The sequence below is a fragment of the Apium graveolens genome, chromosome 4 (genome assembly GCF_009905375.1).
Source record: "Apium graveolens cultivar Ventura chromosome 4, ASM990537v1, whole genome shotgun sequence".
NCBI lineage: Eukaryota > Viridiplantae > Streptophyta > Magnoliopsida > Apiales > Apiaceae > Apium > Apium graveolens.
Window position 1 is genome coordinate 301279636 of NC_133650.1, and position 23048 is coordinate 301302683.

Consider the following 23048-nt stretch of genomic DNA (forward strand, 5'->3'; position numbering starts at 1 on the left):
GCCAGAGTTAGTCCAAGTCCTGATAATCTCTCTTTCCTTTTCTAACTCAGTTTTTAGAGATTCATTCATTTTTAGCACTTCATCCCTAACATAGAAAGCATCATCTCTATCCTTCTGAGTTTGATGGAACATAACTAACTCTTTTTCTAAGAAATCGTTTCTTTTCTTAAAGCAAGATTTTCATAAGTTAATCTTTCAATTGTTAAAGTTTGATCTCTATAACTAACAAACATGGTTTTAAGATATCTTCTCAACTCATTAATATCATCAGTATGAAAAGCATAAGTAGTCTGAGGTACCTTTATTTCAGCAGCTTCAGAATTGCTCTCAGCACTTTCTTTATCAGCATTTGCCATCAAAGCATAATTCTCCTCACTTTCAGAGTCTGAGGTGTTTGTCCAGCTTTTCTTCTTTGTGACAAGAGCCTTGCCTTTGTCACCCTTCACTTTCTTGCAATCAGGAGATATGTGGTCTTTCTCACCACAGTTATAGCATTTGACATTGGTATAATCTCCTCTATCAGACTTTCCTCCTCTGCCCTCAGATCTTCTGAAATTCTTCTTATCAGAACTTGTGCCTTTCCTAGAAAACTTCTTTCCCTTCTTGAACTTTCTGTATGCAATCTTTGTGATACCTTTCACCATAAGAGCACACAGCTTCATCATCTCCTCATCAGCATCAGTCTCAGGCAAGCTTTCAGAATCTGAGTCATCATCACTTTCAGAACTTGATGACTCAGTATCAGACTTTGTGAGAAGAGTTTTACCCTTGTCTTTCCTTGAGGTAGCTGCTTTGGTGGATTCTTCTTCAGCCTTAAGAATGTAGTTGTCTCTTATTGTTGTTGCCTTCAAATCCCAGCATTCAGGAAGAGCTAACAGGAATTTAAGGTTTGAATCTTCAAGATCATACTCCTTATCAACCAATGACAAATCATTCAAGAGTTTGACAAATCTATCATATAAATCAGTCAATGACTCATTAGACTTTGAGTCAAAGTGTTCATACTCTTGAGTAATTATTGTCTTCATGTTCTTCTTAATTGTATCAGTTCCCTGACACCTTATTTCCAGAGCATCCCATATCTCCTTAGCAGTCTTGCAGTTAATTACCCTGTTTGACATTACATTATCAATGGCACTATGCAGTAAGTGTCGTACCTTAGCATCCTTAGCAATTGATGCGATATCTTCAGCTGTATAATCACTCTTCTCCTTTGGTACGGTCTTTGCTACTTCACCTGCAACTGCAACTGCGAGCTTGGTTGGTTTGTGAGGCCCTTCCTTGATTCTATCAAGATATTCTGGATCTGTTGCTTCCAGGAACATGGTCATCCTTACCTTCCATATGGGATATTCAGATGGTCTCAGTATGGGAACTCTGATGGTCTCATACCGACTTTGAATTTGTGTCTTTGTTGGTTCTTCAGTTTTGGTAGGCTTAGTTGGAGTTTCTGTGTCAGACATGATTGTGTTTGGATCTTAAACTGTATGTGCGTTAACAGATCTGCTCTGATACCACTTGTTAGGTCACACACACTGTAGAGGGGGTGAATACAGTGTAAAGTACAATCAAATCGAACTTTAATATCTCAATTAATAGAAAACAAACTTTATTGAAACAATAAACTCTGTTACAGTATAGAACTGTTACCTCTCAGTGATGAATAATTATCACGAGAGCTGTTAGGGTTACAATGAATAATCTTCTCGAATATGATAACACTTATAGTGTAAACCCTATGTCTGTGTTTATATACTACACAGTTACAAGATAATCGCTAATTGATATGGAATATACTTCTGCTTCCAAAAATATATCAATCAGATATTTTTTCTTCCAAGTATTATATTCTTCATAGAACTCCTTCTTCATGCATATCTCTTCTTATGTTTATCTTGATCTTCTTTCCTTTAATCAGCTACTATCTTTATATGAACGTCCTTCAACACTTAAGTTCTGATATCCATCTTCTGATGATTATCTCCTGATAATATAAGTACTGATATCCTTAAGTCCTGACTTCCAGTAAGTACTGATTTATCCTGTTTAAGTAAGATCTGAAAACTAAACATAAATCATATTAGCCATGATATTATCAAATATATCTAACAAAATATGATTCATTGTGCTAAGCATGAGTCTATGCACCTTCCTTATCTCGGTCTATTGTCTCGTATCTTTGAGTATTTTAGAGTGTTGACCTCAACTGTTATTTCTGATAAGATTTTGACTGTTTTCGATTTGTCTGTTTTGACCTTGAATGGTATAATAGTCTCTGAATCTAATGAGCTTTTGTTTGATGAAACCCACAAGAGTTTTGGTGGTCTGCCTAAGTCACCAAATTATGCCTCAGACCCATGTGATCAGAACACCAATGTTTTGTTAAATTCCCTCTTAGCCAAACTTAATGAGAATTCTGAAGCCTTAGCATTCATGAACCAGCATTTTGGATCTATAGAGTCTCTTGCTTCTTTGACTTCTTAAGTGAGTATGATGCGAGCATCATACGAGCTGTTTAACAAACACGTGTGTCAATCTCTTGATGGTATAAATGCTAAGCTTTCTGTTTTATATGCTCATGACAAAAGAATTGCTAAGACCATTGATCTTGAGTTCGGTTCGTTACAAGAAGGTATGGTTTCAACAGCAAAAGTCTGGGAGAAGGAGTTTGTGAAATTGTTTTTCCAACTCGGTTCAGAAACGAAGTTCTTGTTGCAGCAATTATCAGCTATGCAGGATAGGGACAAGATGTATTGGCATAAGAAGAAGGATTGGATTGGTGATTGCACCTGTGAGGAGATTACATCGCCTCTTCCACTTCCAGCAGTTCCGCCATCATCTGTGTTTGGTATGACTAGAGAGGAGTATAATTCGAAGATTTTCGAATGGATGAAGGAAAGAGATGGCAAAGCACCTGATCATGATGACTTTGAGAAGCTATTTTCTGAATATGGGAAAGCTCCGGTGTATCCTCAGTCCCAAGACAAGCCCTCAGGTCCAGGAAAAGGCAAGGGCAAGACTCAAGTGGATCTTTCTTCTTCTGATGACTCCGATTAAAGGCCCCTTTTATGATGAAGGGGGAGAAATTTTAATATTTTAAGGTTTAAGACTATGTTTGTGTTGTTTCTGTTTGAACTTGGTTTTTGGATGATTTGGTTTATGTGTTTAACTGATTTTATGCTGCAACTGGACACCCTGATTTATGGGTGGGTTGTTTGTTTGGATTGCATTATTAAGGTGTTTTATGAGATTGTCTCTTTTATTCATATCTATCTTAGTGTCTCATTCATATCACTGTCTCATTGGTGTAACATATCTTATAAACTGCAATATATATTATGTTGTTACTAACTCTCTTTTACAGGCCTTAAGTGTTTTTGATAGGGGGCTTTTATGTTCTTTCTGTCATCATCATAAAAGGGGAAGAATGTTGGAATACAAGGATTTATGATGGTATATTCGTGATATACAGAATGCAACACAACAGAATAAAAGAGTCCAAGATAATGCAGATGGTTTAGACTCTCCAGGAATGCAGTTTAGATTTGTTAGGGTTTATGTAAATCATGTTTGACTGGATATATCTTTCTACTTTATCTTAAACAAACCCTATCTGATAAACTTAGTTTGAAATATTCAAACTCTTATCTTTTACTAAGTTTATCTATTTCAAAACAATCTAACAAATTATCTTTTCAAGACTTATTCAAATACTTTCAAACAAACTCGTTTTAATCATATCTATCTTATCTCTTGTTTGAAATTCTCATTTGTTAAACATTGTCTATAATTACAACTCTTGTATTCAGATAAAACACTTATGCTTACACGCCTATCTTTTTATCTGATATAAAAACTCTTGTTCATCATTCATTCAATACATATCCAGTCGAACAGGATCTAGTTTGAGTTGTAATTCATATAATTATTCATTGTAACGTGTATTCATATCAATATGTGTCGGGTTGTGGCAAAGCTTGATTCCAGAGGATAAAAAGGTAGTCAGAGGACTAGGGTATAGCAGGTGTGCTAGGTAGCAAGGTTTGCTAGGGAAAGGGTTTTTTTCTGTGCTATCTATTTGTAATTAAGGAAAAGATTGTAAGTTCTTTTATTGAAGTTGATATAATATATTTACTATGCTAGTTGGAATAGGGACTTGGATGTACCTAGTGTTTTTACATTGTTCATTTTCCATATTACTACATTTATATTTCAGCATTTTACTTTCTGCAGTTAATTGAGACTATCTCATTGTCTGTCTCATTCGTAAAGGGTCTGTCTCATTTACATAAGAGACTGTCCCATTTGCCATATCAGTTAAAATATCGTTTATATCGATTGGGCCTTTGAATTTCATTAATCATGTCACGGATATTCATATAATCATGTACTAGACTTCAGCCATATGTTGATGTTATATGTTGAAGTTAATTAGTGTGAATGATATAATTTAGGTGTTTTATTTTGAACCCCATGAATTCGTGTTTGATGTGCCTGAGAGTCTGTCTTTACATTTTATATTAGTGTGAGTGTGTTGATCATTTAGCTTGTTGGCATTTTAACTTGTTTTATTCAACTTATTACATTTGTAAGTTTCAAAAAGGTCTAGTTATTTACGACTAGAAGATTTATAGTTACATGCTTTGCGGATGAGAGATAACTTAAGACTTCACAGAGCATCTTAGTACACTGGTGATAGTTTAGTAAATAGGCTTCTGGTTCTGGTTACCTGCATGATTCTTTCTTAACCTTTATAAACCCTAGTTTGCTTAGGACCTATGATTTTTAGCGTTGATTTTTGTGTGTCTGATCTTTAAGTTTTAATTGACATTATTAAGTTGGAGTAATTTGTGTAAATTAGAGTCAAATTAGTAGCAATTTTAATGTTATTAATTGTGTTATTTCATCAATTACAATTTTTGAGTGCTATAAATAATATTATTTGTATCAGGGGTGTTTATTAAACTTTTCGTGATTTGAACTTTTCGTGATGCGGACGTGGTTTGCATTTTTGTTAAACCGTGTGGTGCGGTTTGCGGTTTGAACCTTTGCTCTCGTGGTTCAAACATCACCGCACCGCATATTATTATAATATATATAATATTATTGTACCTTTATAATAAATAAATATATATAATATTTATTGTCCCTTTCTAATATAAATAGATATATTATATTAACATTTATGTAGCAATGTTGCAGCTTGCAATGGATGGTTCGATACTACCGTTTATTGTTTTTTTGTCGATGACTAAGATAATTTGAAATTTTATTTGATATATGCCAACAAAAATAGAAATTGTAGTTCATGATTCATATTTACTAAAATTATATTTTGAAGTAATACTATCAACTTGGAACTTATTTATTAATTAATTTATTTATGTATTGACAATTGTAAACCGCCCGCACTAAAATTTATTATTTACTAAAATAATTTGTGCGGTTTAAGATTTACGCGTTTGCGGTTGCGATTTGTCCAAATTTTCAAACCGCACCCGCGATTTGGTTTGCGGTTTTGGTCCAAACTGCACCGCCAACGTCCCTAAATTGCATCTTCTTAGAAAATTTTATTTAATGTGTCCCACTGTGGGATGGGCAGATTGCTAATATATAAGTAGACAGATAATTACTCCATTAGTGTGAGGCCTTTTAGGATGTGCACAAAAATAAATCCGTGCGGGCTCGGCCTATAGCAGACAATATCATACTAATTTGGAGTTAGACTTGTTTAGCAAGCCCAACAAATGGTATCAGAGCTATGATTATAACGATCCAGAACAATCTCAGACGGACTCCCAGAATGGACATAGGAGGAGGTAGATGGGCTACCCCAGTATAAGCTCATAGAAAAGGTAGGTGGGTCTTCCAATATGGGCCCGGGGGAGCCATTAAGCCAGAAGGAATCCAGTATGAGTCGAGGGGGAGCCAAATCACATTGAAAGAGGCAGATTCGACAGGTATCGAACCCGATATGTGAAGGGGAAGATTTTGAGGAGTTATCCCACATAATTTTTGGGAGGGGCAAATTGCTAGTATATAAGTAGTTAGTTAACTCCATTAGTATGAGACCTTTTGGGATGTACCAAAAAATAAATTCATGCGGGTTCGAACAATATCATACTAATGTGGAGTTATGCCTACTTAGCAAACCCAACACTTTACCCATTTTACATTTTTTAAACCCTCATTAATAACCTTTATTAATAAGTGAAACCCCTTGGTACACAAGTATTAATTTTGGTTTCACAAATTTTTGGTATCACCAACTTTTGGTTTCACTTATTATTTAGTCATGTATATCTTATAATTCTACTTTTGTAGGTTTTTTAATTCTCCTAAAACTTTTGATTGCACCATTTATTATATACTTTTACATATTCTATGATTTTATTAAGTTTAGTTTTACTTTTCTTATCTTATACTTCTATATGTCTTATGATTATATTAAATTTAGTTTTCTTTTGTTTCACCCCTTTGGCTTTAACTTTGTATTCTAAATTATATTATGTATTGCTAATTCAATATAGTATACGGACTACAACAAACGTAAATATATATTTTTTAGCCTTTTTGAAATATATTTTTTTAATATAATAATTATAATTCTATTTTAATGATACTTCTTGATTTTTAAGTAACACCAAAATCATCCTAATTCTATATATTAATATACATACTCTAACATACTCTTATTTGAAAATAAACTATTTTTAGCCGCATTGATTTAGTATAACTATTAGAATTATATTTTAATTATACTTCTTAATTTCTAAGTATCACCAGGGTATTCTTCTTCAATTTCTATATGATTTATAATATTATATGTATTATTTTACCCCTTTTTTAATCTCAATTCTTATATAAATTTCAACTCGGTAATCCTATTTCTCATATGACTCAATAATATAGTTTAATGAAATAATAAAAATTTTAAAATTATATTATAATTATAATTTTTTTATTTATTATAATTAATAACCTTTATAGTGTATATCACTTTTCACTTACTCTATAGTCCAGCCCTTGGACTTGGTTCTATTAGTTATGGTAAGAAGTGAAACACTCTTTTATGGTATTTTGATTTACCTATTTTTGGTTTCATCAACTTTTGGTTTCACCCCTTTTTTTAATTTCATTGTAACTGTAAATGTATAATTTTCATTTTTCTTTTACTTTTATACGACTTAAAAATATTATATGTATTATCATATCCGTTTTTTAATTTTCAATTTTTATATTAATTTCAGCTCAATAATCATATTTTTCATATGACTCAATATTATATTTTAATGAAATAATAAAAAATTTGAAGACGTATAATAATTATATTTTTTTTATTATAATCATAACACAAATATCTTACCTTTATTAATAAGCGAAACACCTTTTTTAAATGGTCCCAAATTTGATATCACCTTATTTTTTATCAACCCATATTTTGGTTCCACTCGAATCATCCTATTTCTGATACACCATTTATATTATATTATTTTTAATGAAATAACTAAATTGTTTAAATTGTATAGTAATTATTCATATTTTTATTTCAGCTCGATAATCCTATTTCTGACATGACTCTGTATAACTTTATAGTATTTTTTAATGAAATAAAAAAAAAATATGTTATTATAATCTTTTTTTATTATATTTCTCATGCAAATAATGTATTTATCACATGTATATTACAATTTTTTTAATTTTCTTAAAATATTTGTAAATAAAAAAAATAAAATTAACAATAATTTTGATTCCCGATTTGTTCTCACCTTTATTTCACCTCTAGATTCATATATTTTGTACAGTTCTAAATTATTTTTCAATAAATTAATGTGATTATTAGAATTATATTGTAATAGTAATATTTTTAATAATCAATTATTCTGTAATAGATAATATATTTAGATAATAATGGTGATTTTTAATGAAAAATGCACAGAATACCCCACTTTTAAAATCGGATACCCGAAAATACATATTAGCGTGAAATAGTTATTAAAATACCGGTCAACTTATGCGTACGAATATTTTGTTCGAACTATACACATGTTTCTTATACGTTGTTAAATACGAATGTTCAATATGCGTATCATATATTAAAAAAATATAAAAAAACATGCATGTTCGACGTGTTTATGCCTAGATATATACAAAACATACATTTTCGTGATGTTTATTCAGGACACGCATTACCCACACACATTCGTTTAGTAGGTATCTTGGGCAATCCTTCCCATCAGTGCATAATTTAGGTAGAGTTTTTTGAGTAAAAATTAGAAATTTTGACATGGTACTTATACTATTACGATTTTTTTAAATTATTTAAATAAATTAATTTGGCTCGTGCTTCGTAATCATTATCGACTAGTTTATACTATACTATTACAAGCGAAACATAGTTCCGTTTGGTCGGTTTGTTAACACCTTCTAAAAAAGTATGCTAATACCTTCCAAAATAAATTTTAATCAAATATAATTTTATTAAAAATAATAAATCAAGTATCTAATATAACTACAAACTCTATGAATTTATATCTAACTTAATATCTAATAAACACTTTCAAAATTAATTTTGGTAATTCAAATTATAATATAACAATATAATTAATAAATTTTTATTAAAATATTATTTTTTTATTAATCAAGAAAAAAATAAAAAAAATAATATTTTAGTAAATGTATCTAATATAACTACAAACTCTATGAATTCATATTCAACTTAATATCTAAGTGCTCTCAACTTCTTTCTTACCTCTTTTTAGGAAACCAAACACTTTCAATTTAGTAATTCAAATTATAATATAACAATATAATTAATAAATCAAGAAAAAAATAAAAAAATATATATTTGAATAAAAATAATATCAATTTATCTATTTATACTATACTGTTATAAGCAAAACATGATTTTGTTTGATTGATTGACACTTTCCAAAAAAAACAGTCTAACACAATAATAAAAAACAGCCTAACGCTTATCATTTTTCATTAAAAAATAAAAATAAAATTCTATATTACAGTACGCTAACTCAATGTTTGCCTCTCCCTCTCAGCAAAAACACTTTTCGTTCATCCTACACTAAAATTATATATAATTAATTTAAAAATGCCATATAGATAAGTTATACAACCATTAGTCCCCATAGTTCCCACACAGTGTCGTTGTCACGGGACTGCTATTAAGAACCTTTTCCATTGACTATTTATATCAAATATATATTTGGATCGAAAAATTAATAAATAAATTTGAAAAAAAATAAGATTAGATAATTAACAAGACTTTCAAAAATATTATTAATATTAAAAATAAGAAAAAACATGTATCTTTGACTCTTTTAAAATTAATTCAAATTATAATTCTCTGAGTCGAATATCAAATAATCCTATAATCAATTAATTCTTAATAGTTAATACACATGAGATGAACATAAATGATATATTTAAAAATTAAATTAAAAATACATGAAATTGAAAAAACACAAAACTTGCATTCTCTTATCGTCTTAGGCCAACATGAAATAGGATTTCTTATATTGAAATAGGATTCCTTATGTTTAAAAAACACATATAACTTAAAAATGAATAATTTATAGTTTGTACACTAAAATTTTAGTTATAAAATAAAGAATTTATGGTGTAAATATTAAAATATGAGTAGTTATGTCACATTTTTAATATATTTCGATTTTAGAATATAGTATTAATATGTGATGGTATTATTAAATTTTAAAATAAATATATTAGAATTGTTATATTCAATATGAACAATACTCTAAAACTTAATATTTTAAATATCCAAATTTGAATCCGTTAAAAGTATAATATAAAAAATATATGTATCATTAATTTCAATAATACATAATATTATATTATATTTAATTATCTTTTATAATTATTTTATTTTACAAAAGTTATTAAATAAATAATAATATTCGTTATAATCTATTCGATGAAAGTCGTATGTACGGCATGGCACACCTTATAGGCTTACACTTTGAACCCACCTATAAAATGTTTGTGTGTAATCTCTTCTATATGTTTGTAATATTTATATAAAAGATTGATTTGTGGGAATTGAACTCTAACTATACAATCTCGTACCACTACATCATATTATTATATGTGTTTTTTATCATACACATGATATGTATGTGTGTTAAATGAATATTTTATTTAACTTTGATACTTACTTGAATTCCGCAAAAAAGGATAGTTAGTTGAATATTTGTACAGTTAAGTTTAAAAAATTGAAATTTAGATATAAAATTAGGCATAGTACATAAATGAATTATTATCTTATTTATTAATCATTTTTAGTTTGAAAATATATCTCATATATTTTTAGTATATCTTTTATTATTAAAAGTAATTAAAATGTACATATATATATTTTTTTAAATATTGAAAATAGAATCGCTTATATATAAATAATCTATATTTGTATTACATATATAGATAAGTTCGAATTATAATAAGTCAATGCATTTTAGAACTTGACCCACTGTTCAAAAAATACTCGAAATTTGACTACATCACCCGATCGAAAAACATTAACACATTCTACGTTTAGTAAATTTAAATTACAAGCTCGGCGAGAATATTTTACCAATAATGTGAAATTTTTTAATATCTTATGTTAATATAAATTAATGTGTTTGAGGTATTTATAGGATCAAGTCAATTAATTATTTATATTAAAATTACTAACTTCACTGGTAACGCATTATTTTTTTTGGGATTTGTCCCAATTTTAAGAATATTTGAAATTTGAAATGAAATCTCACTAGATTTGTTAAAACTACGATGGTATATTAAATGGATTTATTTTTTATTTTTCACTTAAAAAAACTAACTTTTTAAAAAAAGGATTCTTTTAGATCAGTAATATTCATTGATCAAAATAATATTGTACTAATATTTTGAATTATTCAAATAAAGGTTATATCTATACTATATTGTAGCATTTGATTCAATGCATTTTATATTATTTAAGGAAAGAAACATATATTGTTCAATAATTTGAAGGAATTAACGAGTTCACCTGATATTTATAAAATTTTATCGAACTGAAATTAATTTTAGAAGAATAGTATAAAATGTTATCAAATTATTGTATGAAGAAATATTAGAGTCGTAATGAAAGAAACTTAAAAACGGTTTAATTAACGATATAAATACAATTTTTCTTTCAAATTCTTGAAAAAAATCATGAATATCAATAATAAGTCTTAAAAATATATAATTCATTTTTATGGTACAACCATGATTGATACCCGGTTGCGTAAAAAATGGATATGGATTGTTTGTCAATGATAATGTGAATACCATATATAAATTATAGCAATTTATTTATTACATAATTTTATTTTTTGAATAATTATAAATGCATGTTATTTAAGTAATCAATTATCTCACTAGATATGTTAATAATGATTATACATGTACATAAATCAGATATTTAGCATATAAATAATTGAAACCATCATAATTTACTAAGAGATGTAGCATACAATAATTTACATGCTAACACACACATGCATATAACTTAATCTTATTTTGTTAACAGTAGTGTAAATAAAAAACTAACATTTTTCCATACATACATACGTTAAATTTCAAAAACTAATATCTTTCATTAAAATCAACTTTAATATTAACAATAATGTAAATTTGACATTATTGTATATTATGATTGCAAGTCATTCTAACTTCAATTATGCATTTTTTATCTTTTTAAATTGAGTAAGTTAATTGTAAGTTAGTAGTGAACTCAATAATAATATAGAGCAGTACATATAGTTTATTTAAATAAAATTCAAGATTTTGGTCAACTCTGTATTCAACATATATGTTAATTTGTAGTTTTTTATTTGTAAAATATTAACGGCATTCTACAAATTAAGTTTAATCATTTCGTTTTAAACGTACACTTACTACCTTGTTTATATTCATTCATTAAATATAAAATAACGGGTAAGAAAAATATAATATAATAATAGTTGAAGGGATATTCAGTTCTAAAAGTGAGGAAGCATTTGAAACTCCTAATGTTATAGAGGGGGACATGAAGCTTGTTGGAGATAAATTTTATTTCTATTTTTTCAAAATTTGACTCAAGAGCGATATTGTTGAAACTGCTCTATAAACATTATAATTGCTATATAAACATTATAATTGCACGATGTATAAAAAAACTCTGTGCCTTGTGGTTATTATGCTAGTTTATGAATTGACATCTTAACAAACACAAATAATTGACACCGACACAGATTATCTGACTCTAAATTCAAGAACAAAAATAATTTATTCTGTAAAATTCATACACATACTTGTTTGATTGACATGGGTTTTTTTTTAAATACAAAAAAAAAATTGTTTAAAAAAATCGAAAAAGCAAGAATTTAAAGTATTGAAATCAAAGTTCCGACACGTATATAAATGATTTGCCGAAACAGTAGCGTGATTTGGACTTTTCAAGATCTGCGTCTAGTCGTTTTCAGATCATACACATGACACAACATACATAAACACATGCTATAGCTTCAAGCTAACTTCTCCAGTTGTAAACAGAAAGTGAAGATTTAAGATGGGCAGTAGCTACGTGGATTCGAGCCAGAAGATAGACTACGTATTCAAGGTGGTGCTCATCGGAGACTCTGCTGTGGGCAAATCTCAGATTCTAGCTCGTTTTGCTCGTGATGAGTTTAGCTTGGACTCTAAAGCCACCATTGGTGTTGAGTTTCAGACTCGAACTTTAAGCATTGAGCATAAATCTGTCAAAGCTCAGATCTGGGACACTGCTGGCCAAGAACGGTATCTCTCCTGTTTAACAACTCTTAGTTTATATATGTACTTTAATATATTTATGCTGGATGGTGCTCTACTTTAATATATTTATGGTGTATTGCGCTCTATGAAGAACAGTTTTAACGTGAAAAGACTCTGGAAATTTATTTTTGATCGTACTTTATGGACAACAGTTTTAACGTGAAAAGACTCTGGAAATTTATTTTGCGTTATTTGAAAGTGCGGAGAATTAGAGTACTTTTTAGTTTGTTTATTTAGTAGTATTTGGTGTCTAAATACATTTGTGCAGTTTGAAAATTAGAATAAAAGTTTTAGATCAGCTAATCAATTTATTTCTTCGTCAGCTGATCTGATCTGATCTGAACTACTGGCTTGTCATTGTTTCTTGCAATTGGATTTGTTTGGGTTGGAGTTATTGCCCATTGATTGTTGTCGGTCCCCATCTAATTTTAAAAGGGTGCATTAATTTCAGTTATCTTGATGAGTTATAGTGTCGGCCTTTAAACTCAATTAAATTGTTGTCGGATAAGGAAAGTTATGCTAAGATAAGATGCTACTCCGCGGAACTACCCAAATTTTAACATTTGGGTTGGGCAGTGGCCACAGGGAATAAGAAATATTAACAAATGTTTGAGACATCCCAATGTATAAAGGGTTAACGATTGGTTGGGATGGAGGGTGTTTTTACTTATTACGTTTTGCTTTATGTTTAAAGTACAGAACTTTTGTAAACTTTAAGATTTTGGTGATTAGTTATGTAATTTCTGTCAATAAAATTGATTTACAGTGTACAATAGAGTCCATTTAGTGTCTGAAATATCCTATGTAGTCAAATGTGGCTTCATATGTATGTTCTTGAAAGTTTTGTAGTGTTACCACAAGTTTTTGGATCTTGTTGTGATTGTTAAGTTCATCTAAAGGAAATGAATAAGTTCAGTGTGTGTGTGTGACATATATTGCATTGTAACATGTTCTCAGTCTATCAGAAGTAGAAGCCAAATTTGACGACTTGAGAACATGTTACAATGCAATTCATTGATGATTTCTCTCTTTAACAAGTAATGCCTTCAGTGATATGACAACTTAAGAGGGCTTTATATAAGAGATAGTATGGTCTTGGATAAGCTAGCTTTTGATTTTCTTTACATTCATAGTACTAGGAATAACGTAATATGCATTGCTCATTCAAATTCAGTTAGGCTGTTCCTGTATGATATTTTCTTCGACACAAAAACATAGGCATGGTAAAGAACAGGAACACTATAATTTGTGTACTTGTTCAAGGAACTCTAATGTAGTTTGATCCTGTGCGAGTATTTTATACTTGCACCTAGTTGTGACCCATTTTTGACATTAGCACTAGTGAGAAGAAACTGAAAAATAAAAATATTAAAATACCAGTACTAGTGACCAGTCCTGGCAAATGTAGTGAAAAGGAAACAATTTCTTCGCTTCTAAAAAAAATTATCAAAAATTTTAATTTTAATTGTTCATCGAAATGTTCGGTTTATATCTACCAGTTCTGCTCTCATTACTATCTAATTAAGAAAGGAGAGATACGATATATATGAACTGTTGTTTACAACTTTTATTTTACTGTCTGAAGTCACAAATGGTAATTTCTGAAAAAGTTTGACATGAAGTGTTACAATGGATGGTTTCATGCCTACTAATCCTTTTGCTTATTTCTAAAAAAAAAATCATAGAAGTGTTACAATGTATGATTTCATGCCTACTAATCCCTTTACTTCTGCATTTCCTAATGGTCAGGTATAGAGCCGTGACAAGTGCATATTATCGGGGTGCTGTTGGAGCTATGCTGGTTTATGACATAACCAAACGCCAAACCTTCGATCACATACCACGTTGGCTTGAAGAATTGCGTGGTCATGCAGACAAGAATATTGTAATTATTCTGCTGGGGAATAAAAATGATCTCGAGGACCAGAGAGCTGTCCCCACCGACGATGCCAAAGAATTCGCTCAAAAGGAAGGCCTGTTCTTCTTGGAAACATCTGCACTGCAATCAACAAATGTGGAAGATGCCTTCATGACCGTTTTGACAGGAATATTTAACGTCGTGAATAAGAAAACCCTTGTCGCCAACAATGATCAAAGTAATGGCAACTCAGCATCGCTTGCCAGCAAGCAAATACTTGTACCCGGCCCTGGTCAAGAAACCCCACCAAAGAAGGGGATGTGCTGTTCTTCTTGATGTGTTTTGAAATTTGAAGTTTTCATTTGTTATGTTATTTTTGACATTCTTGGTGGCATTGGGTGCATTCTTTGGTGTATATCTTTCATTGTTATACCATAGTGATTTGTTTGAGGATTTTGTTATTTTATTAATCACCTTACAATTGTTCAAAGTTATGAAGCCATTGCACATATTTGCTCTTATGCTGCTTTAGTAGATGGTGATATCTCTGTCTTGTGAGAATCTCATGATATTTTTCTTTCAGCACCAACACAGGCAATATAAAGCATGCTCCTAAAGCAAAAAACAGAGGATTACTCTTAGGATATGATAAAATGATAAATGACCATACCTGATGAAACTGCTTTATTTCATTATATGCCTTCTATCATCATATAACCTGACAGATTTTAGCTTTAGCAACATGCAAACCACCATCTTGATACTTGAGAATGAAACTTCTCCTTTCCAAGGGCAAGGCCAGCCTCTCAGTGACATTATTCTCCAACTCTGCTTTTCCTGATGAACTAGGTAGTTCAAACCTTATGGAAACCGTGTTATATGTGACCTTTACAGTCATAGAAGATGATGTTTTTTAAAATTTTAATGACGAGTGAAACTCTTGACAAGCTCAACCATTTTTTTCAGCAAAACAGCTTTTCAACATTGCAGCAAAACACCACCACCTTTCTACTCTGTTCTGTTCATCAATTTTTTCACTCAAAGATGCAATTGAAGTAGGGAAGTTAAAGTGAAGGTACCCGAAGTTAAGAGTGCTAGCCTGCGTAGTATACAAAATTATAATGACATCAGTTATTTCTGATAATAACCGAGAGGCTATCAACATACATATTTTCGGTAGGAAAGATGAGACGGAGGAAAACTAAGCATCAGCCATTAGGTAAACAATCAAGCAAGAACCTCATGCATTGCTCACCTCATCATATAATACAAAAGTTAATAAAGGTTGACAGAGATACAAGAGGGATAACATATTTTTACATTAAGCTCAAGTGCTCAACAACAAACTCAAATGGCCTGCAAAGCCAACACCAATTCATATTTCATAACCAGGGAACCTCGAGTTTTCTGGCCTAAGCAAATCAAACCAAAGGCACACTGTACCGGCAAGCCCGAGGTAAAGAGAAAATGTGTGGTTGGGTTCCTCGGAGTTCCTGACCATCATAAGTTCTCTGGATTTATGGTATAAAAAGCTTGCGAATGCCTTTGCTCTCTCTTCATATATGCTCTCTCCTGTCAAATGATAGAGAGACAAGAATGCATAAGCATTCCCAGAGGCTCCATCTGAAAGTCCTGGCTTCTCAACCAAACCTCTCTTCCATACTACCTCTCCAGCTTCTATAGCTGCGTCCTGGAATTCTCTGTCATGTGTAAATACCTGCAAAAGCATGGGAAAAGCTTTTAGACCATTGGACTAATGTGTACCGTATTTCTTCCACAGTTTCTCTACTTATAGTTTATAATATCAGATTAAACAACACATACACAAATTAGAATTTTTTAACTTCCTAATCAAGGATCAATTTTCCTCCTACTTATGCATGTTCAGGTGTTTGTACTAATCTACCTTCAGTAACTCACTATGCAAGGGCTACATACCTTGGATGCCTTGGACAGTGTCATGGCCATGCCACCGGCACCATGAGACCATTGCACCAGCTTATCCCTTGGGTTCCCTTCACATGATGGATAATTGCCGCTATGAGGAAATCTGTTGCTCATCATGTACCTTAAAGTCCCTTTAACATCTTGAGCATCCTCTTCTGATAGTGGGAAATGAAGCAATACATGCAAAATACCTGCAAGACCATTAGCCGCGCCCCAGTACCTGGTCCCATGCCATCTATACATCAGTGGACAGGTAGTATCAGACGCCCCTGCTCTGCCCCCAGCTAACACAGCTTTCACAATCGGCATAAGAAGATTAGAAGGCACTGCTGTTTCCCCCAAGTACTTGTTTATAAAAAGAGCTGCCCATAAAAACCCAGTACGTCCGTAAAGAAGATCATATGACATTCCAAGACCGCCTTCCTGAGGACCAACGGGAAGCGCGCTATCTTCTGCTAACTGAAGATTAGGAATTAATATAAGAAGAAAGACCCCATACAAAAATCTATACTAGAACAATACAATGACAAACTGATTGTGAATGCCCAAACAAAATTTCCTTATATAAATAGGTATCAATAATCTATTTACTCAATTGCCTGTAAATTTGATTTAACTTCCTCACGTCAACACTTTTGCATCAACTTGAACATTGCAACCAATTATACCGTGCACTATAGTGAGTAATCATAGGCAGTACTATAATCCCATTGTACTCAAAGGCTATAGGGAGATGTCATGACAAATGCAAAACTTAAATTGGTACGGAGAACATTTCTCTTTTTTCACTGACTACCACAACATTCCCGCTGTTATAACTCACTGACTACTGCTACATTACGCTGTTATAACAATTAACAATGAGTTTTATACCCTATGAATTGTTATGTTTTTTCCTGGTCACATGCACTGGATATCATAACTTGCACAATCATGGGACAACTAAAGAACCAAACTATGCTGCTATAGACATTTATTGATAGCTTCAAATTATAATAATTAAATCTAGTTTTTACGAAGATAATATGTCTAGACTATATAGTTGAACTGCATAATATATATACTAAACATGTAGGAGATACTATCTCGTTGTCCGATCAGCCTGGGTTTACAATGTGCAGGTGCTGCTTGTTCCACTTTCTTTCTTTTTTATCTACCTCATTGAGTCGAGACTTTTTGCAATAGCACTTTCTTAGTCTTGAGAAACTTCAGGCAGTAGTCCTCGAATATGGTACATTTCGCTACAATTTCCTATTTTAAACTGGCACCAACACAGTTTACACAGTATTCTGGATAACTCACGTGGGCAGTAGTTAATTAGCCAGGCCAGGACTATTAACGCGGACAGACTTTACACAATTCTTCTTTTATAAAAGTTTGTTAAGCTATATGCGTCTTCAATGTCCAAATATTTTTTGTACATCTTAACTGCAAACGTAACATGTCAAGTCCTATCAACAGTCATCTTTATATATTAACTTTAAATTAAACTTCAAACCTCGACTAACATGCAAGTCCATGTGACTTCCTAATTGCCGTTTCAACATCACCAACATTACCAAGCATTAATAACATGTTGCCTTCCTAATCTCTGTTACAGCACTACTAATATATTACCAAAAACCAAGACTTGTAAGTTGTAACAAACACTTGGTGATCCTAGAGGTAAAGATTCTTCAAAGGTAACTAAGCCAAACCAAACATACCAATTTATCCCGCAAAACTAAGAAGAGTAAATCTACACAGACCTTACATTTACTTCATGGAGAAGAAAAGGTTTTTCCATACAGATCTACATTATACTAGGCAAAACCTTAGCCTAATTTATTAACAAATGATCCAAGCAAGAATTTTTGAAGAATATTCCAATTGCTGTGTATTGAAGATTCGTATGATTATAAAGCAACAACAAAGAAGAAAATGGTTACCTCTAGGAAGAGTTTTAGATACATGTCACGCTTTTGATGGTCCCCTTGGTAATTTGAGACCACAGCACCCAATGAGTATATTCCCCCCTGTCCATGCAAAAACGTGACATGCCTGCATCGGATCCAACTAATATTAGTATAAAATATCTAATTGTAATAACATAAGATTGTGTTTGGTAACATGTTCAAATAATGGAGTTCATATGACATGATTTGAGTTGTCATTTCGAATTGATACTAGTATTTATATTTTGAGGAAATCAAATGAAATCCAATTTCAAACTCTCTTGACTATCCAAGCATGTTATTTGATCAAATCCAGAATTTCAAATGAGATCCAAGTTTTTAAACAAGCTATAAATGACATTCCTCCACAAACAACATGCAAGCTTAGAATTCCATACTTGCAAAACTACAATTTTTTCGCATTTAACAAACTTGCTTCATCCATATTTTCTCTTCTCACCTAAAATTACTTCTTAGGTTCCTTTTTTGAACACACGATTAATGTGATCGCAATCTCACTAATAATGTCATTTTTAGCATTAAACAAGAGTTTTAAGGTTCTAGCCTCAGGAGGCACGAGTCTATTATACTCCCTCTCTCCCATTCAATTTTATACCGTTTCCTTTTTAGGACTTTCCCCTCAATTTTATATATTCCAAAAATATTAAAGTTTTATAATATTAAATTAACAAATATCCACTCACATCCACTACTTGCTTCCACTATATTTATTTTATACATTAAATATTAATCGGTCTCACCACTTTATATACTTTTTTTACTTTCCCCCCTAAATTACATTTTTTCCTTAACCTCCTTGTCACACCCCATATGTATACAAATGGGTGAGACAAAGGGAGTAATATTCATGCTGTTTATTTTCTTTTTCCTCTTGAACATACGAATATAACGTTTACACAGCAGAACACACTTCTCACTCACTCTTTCTTTTAAATAAGCTTCTAAATAAGACTAGAGGTTGAAGTAGAAGCGGATGAAAGCCTGGCTAGAGCGACATGTGCAAAATTTGTATGTACAATACATGTGGTGTGCATTGATAAATACATAACCGAAAATAAATAGATAAAAAAGAAAGGAATAGCCTCAATTAGTGAAGAAATTATCATGTGTGGTCTAGAAATATTTAAAAGTTTCTCCTAATTTATGTTACAGTATTAGGACTTCATTTAATTTTAACAATATGTTAAAAGGCAATAAATAAATAATAGAACTTATAAGTGTTTTTTTTTCTAAATAAGAGAGCCTATGAGTTACTAGACTGGCCTAGTGACTAGTAATGAAGGCCACTAGCAATGAACTCTGGTTTTATGTACGATAAGTCTCATGTTCGGATAAAAGAAGCTACCTGATGGAGGGAGGTGAGACCTCGGCACAAGCATCGACAATCTCCCCACACAATAACAAATCCTGTTGATCACCAGTAGCTTCATACGACCGCAAGCAGGTGAAAGCTGTCCCCAGAAGACCCGAATAAACTGTCGGGTCGCTTATATTACCGCTCCGTTCTTCCCACGTGCTTTTCACCACCTAATAAGTTACCAAAAAATAAGTTAGTACTAAAAGAACAAACATAATTAATTACAATTGTGCTATTTATTTTTATTTTTTTGGATTGATAATTAATAACACATGAACACACCAAGAGCTCAACCGCTGCACCAAACTTAACGAAACAGATTCGTCTATATACATACCTGTTTTTTGAGCGAGATGGCAGCTTTAAAAATGATGTCGGTGGGAAGTAAGAGATTAGGAGGCGTTGGATCAAGATTGTGAAGCAAATCTGACCGTTGGATGATATCTTCTTGGTTATTTTTATTGTTGTTGTTGTTATTGTTAGTGGGGCTTGCGGCAAAGCTTCCTAAAACTGAAGACATGATATGTTTGTACGGGAGAGAGTTGAGTTCAGAGCTTGTATCTATTAAAAGCTGATGGAGAAGGAGCTATCAGCTAAGGTAGATGGATATGTTATATTTTTATTATTATTAAATTTATTTTTGTTCCGACCTAGACATAAACACGCATATAGTACGTGTAACACGTGTTTCTATATCATTTTGTTAGTTTATTTTACATGATAGATTTGCAGATAAATTCACGATACATGTGTGTAGGGCTGTAGGCCATGAGGCCCATGATCGATTATATATAAAGAGGAAAATTATATGGAGAACATGTTTTCATCGGAAATCTTGGACGTGTTCTAAATTAAAATATTATAAAATATATAATTTTGTGAAATATGTTTTACGAGTATAACTAATTCATTAAAATTATTGAAGATCATTTAAGTTTAATAAGTAGAATGTGTATGTTCTGCAAGCTGAACAAATATTCTGCAAACTTAACATGTTTTGCAGAATAAAATATTTTTGTAATATTTTACATGCAGTACATATATGATATTCAAGATTTTGAATAAAATAAGGATCTTTGTAGAACATGATTCGTAAAATAATATATTTAGCAATATTTTTATGCAATATTTAACTTGTAAAACATAAGTGGTCTCCAAGGTCTACAGAAAAAGTGGTCTTCATAAAATTTAACCCTATATATAAAATATAAAATCTATTCTCAACTAATAAATTGAAATTTCAGTATTAACATTTGTTAGACTTTTATTATACCCTCAAATAAAAACTTAAAATTAACTTATATATTTAGATTAATCTAATTTAATATCCCCATAGGCAATATTACATTAATTATGGATATGATTTCAAATGATACAGACGTAAGACGTTCACTCTCATTTATGATTTCAAATTAATATTATACTATTATTTTTTTGTAATTTTATTTTAATATCAATTATAATTAAATTTTAATAAATTAATACTTGATAAATCAATAACATAGACTAACTAATAATTTACTAAATTTATAAAATAATAAATTTTTATTAAAACATATATGTCACATATAATATATAATTAACAATTTCATATTATATAAAAATTATATATTTATTTTAAAATGTAATTTTAAAATAAGACTATAATATAATTTGTTTATTTTTAAAACTGATTTGTCCTTAGTATATTACTCTCTCTGTCTTATTCAAATTCTTTACATATTTTTTTAACACTTGCCACGGATTTTAAATATTTTCGTAATTTATTTTTCTTTTTCTATTTTTTTTAATAAACTTTAAACATTGAATTTTTATTTTAAAGAAAAAAATTAAAAAAAAAAGATTATATAGCTATATTTTACGAAAGTATTAAAGTGTATGTCAAACTCCAGGTTTCCCGGCATAGAGACCCTAATGAGACAGAATGAAGAAGTCCCGAGTTGTGATAAGCTAATTAAGCAATATCACTATTATTTTAATGTCATCCTTTCATGAGATCGTCTTCCGATATATTTTTCATGGCACTCCTATTATTTGTATATCATTCAACAGTTTTTTCATTGGTTCATTTTCGCTGCTATAAATAATAACCTTTCGATATTCATTATATTATTATATTATGATAATCAATAATTTTTTCAGCATATATATATATACATGAAAATTATTAAAATAAGATACTTTAATAAATTATTAATTTGTCAATTAATTAATATTTTAATTAATTAATAATTTCTTCCGATTCCGAATGTATTAATTTATTGAGTTTTGGCTGTTCATAAAATTTATAAATTAAACAATGTTATTTTTTCTTATATTAAATTCTATTTCTTAAAGCTAGTCATGCACATATTTAAAATTAGTCGTGAATAGAAAGATTAATAGGCATAAAATAAATTTAATTTTTCAGCTCTAATTTTGTTTTATTTGCAAGTTGCCGTCGGTGATATTTTGGAGGCCAGACTCAAGTGGTCGTGTTGAGCTCTTTTGCTTTTAATAAATTTTCTTATTGAGCAAAAATGTTGGCCTGAATTTTATAATCAAAAAATTAAAATTTCTCTGTAATCAAAATATCAAAATCTGTTGTAATATACTAGCTTTAATATTTTAGAAGGGGCTACAAAATCGGATAGGGAAAGAATGATAATCGAGGGAGACGGAGAGCATATATGTAAGATGTTTGGTGTAAATTTCACATTCACCAAGGCCACGTATTTATAGTCAAGTTGAAGAACAAAAACATTCAATGCATTATCAAAATTTCTACTCCTAAAACTAGCTTTACTATTTTACCATTGACTTAAAAATTACAATCAATTATAACACTTCCCTTTGATTGTCATTTAACATGGATCATAAATTATCTCGTTAAAACCTTGTTCAAAGAAAAACCCAGTGGGATAAAAATTTTGACCAAGGAAAAAGAGTACAATCTCCTCAGGAAAAACTAATCATTCTCTGAATTTTGTTATAACAAATCCTTGAGTCGACGCATTCCAATATTATGTCGTAACTTCCCAAATGTTGAATTTGGTAATGATTTCGTGAATAAATCAGCAAGGTTGTCACATGACCGAATTTGTTGAACATCAATTTCACCATT

The 23048-nt window shown here is 30.6% G+C and overlaps 2 protein-coding genes across 2 annotated transcripts; one reads left to right on the forward strand and one right to left on the reverse strand.

Annotated features, from left to right (window-relative positions):
- The first annotated feature begins 12414 nt into the window (after positions 1-12414).
- Positions 12415-15205, forward strand: LOC141721413 (ras-related protein Rab11D). The gene is made up of 2 exons (XM_074524339.1): positions 12415-12813; positions 14578-15205. The coding sequence occupies exons 1-2, from the start codon at positions 12587-12589 to the stop codon at positions 15020-15022; spliced, it is 672 nt and encodes a 223-aa protein (XP_074380440.1). The 5' UTR covers positions 12415-12586; the 3' UTR covers positions 15023-15205.
- Positions 15206-15906: 701 nt separating this feature from the next.
- LOC141721412 (lanC-like protein GCL1) lies at positions 15907-20553 on the reverse strand. The gene is made up of 5 exons (XM_074524338.1): positions 20283-20553; positions 19934-20115; positions 18562-18673; positions 16625-17092; positions 15907-16403 (listed from the first exon to the last, which is right to left on the reverse strand). The coding sequence occupies exons 1-5, from the start codon at positions 20463-20465 to the stop codon at positions 16062-16064; spliced, it is 1287 nt and encodes a 428-aa protein (XP_074380439.1). The 5' UTR covers positions 20466-20553; the 3' UTR covers positions 15907-16061.
- Positions 20554-23048: the final 2495 nt, after the last annotated feature.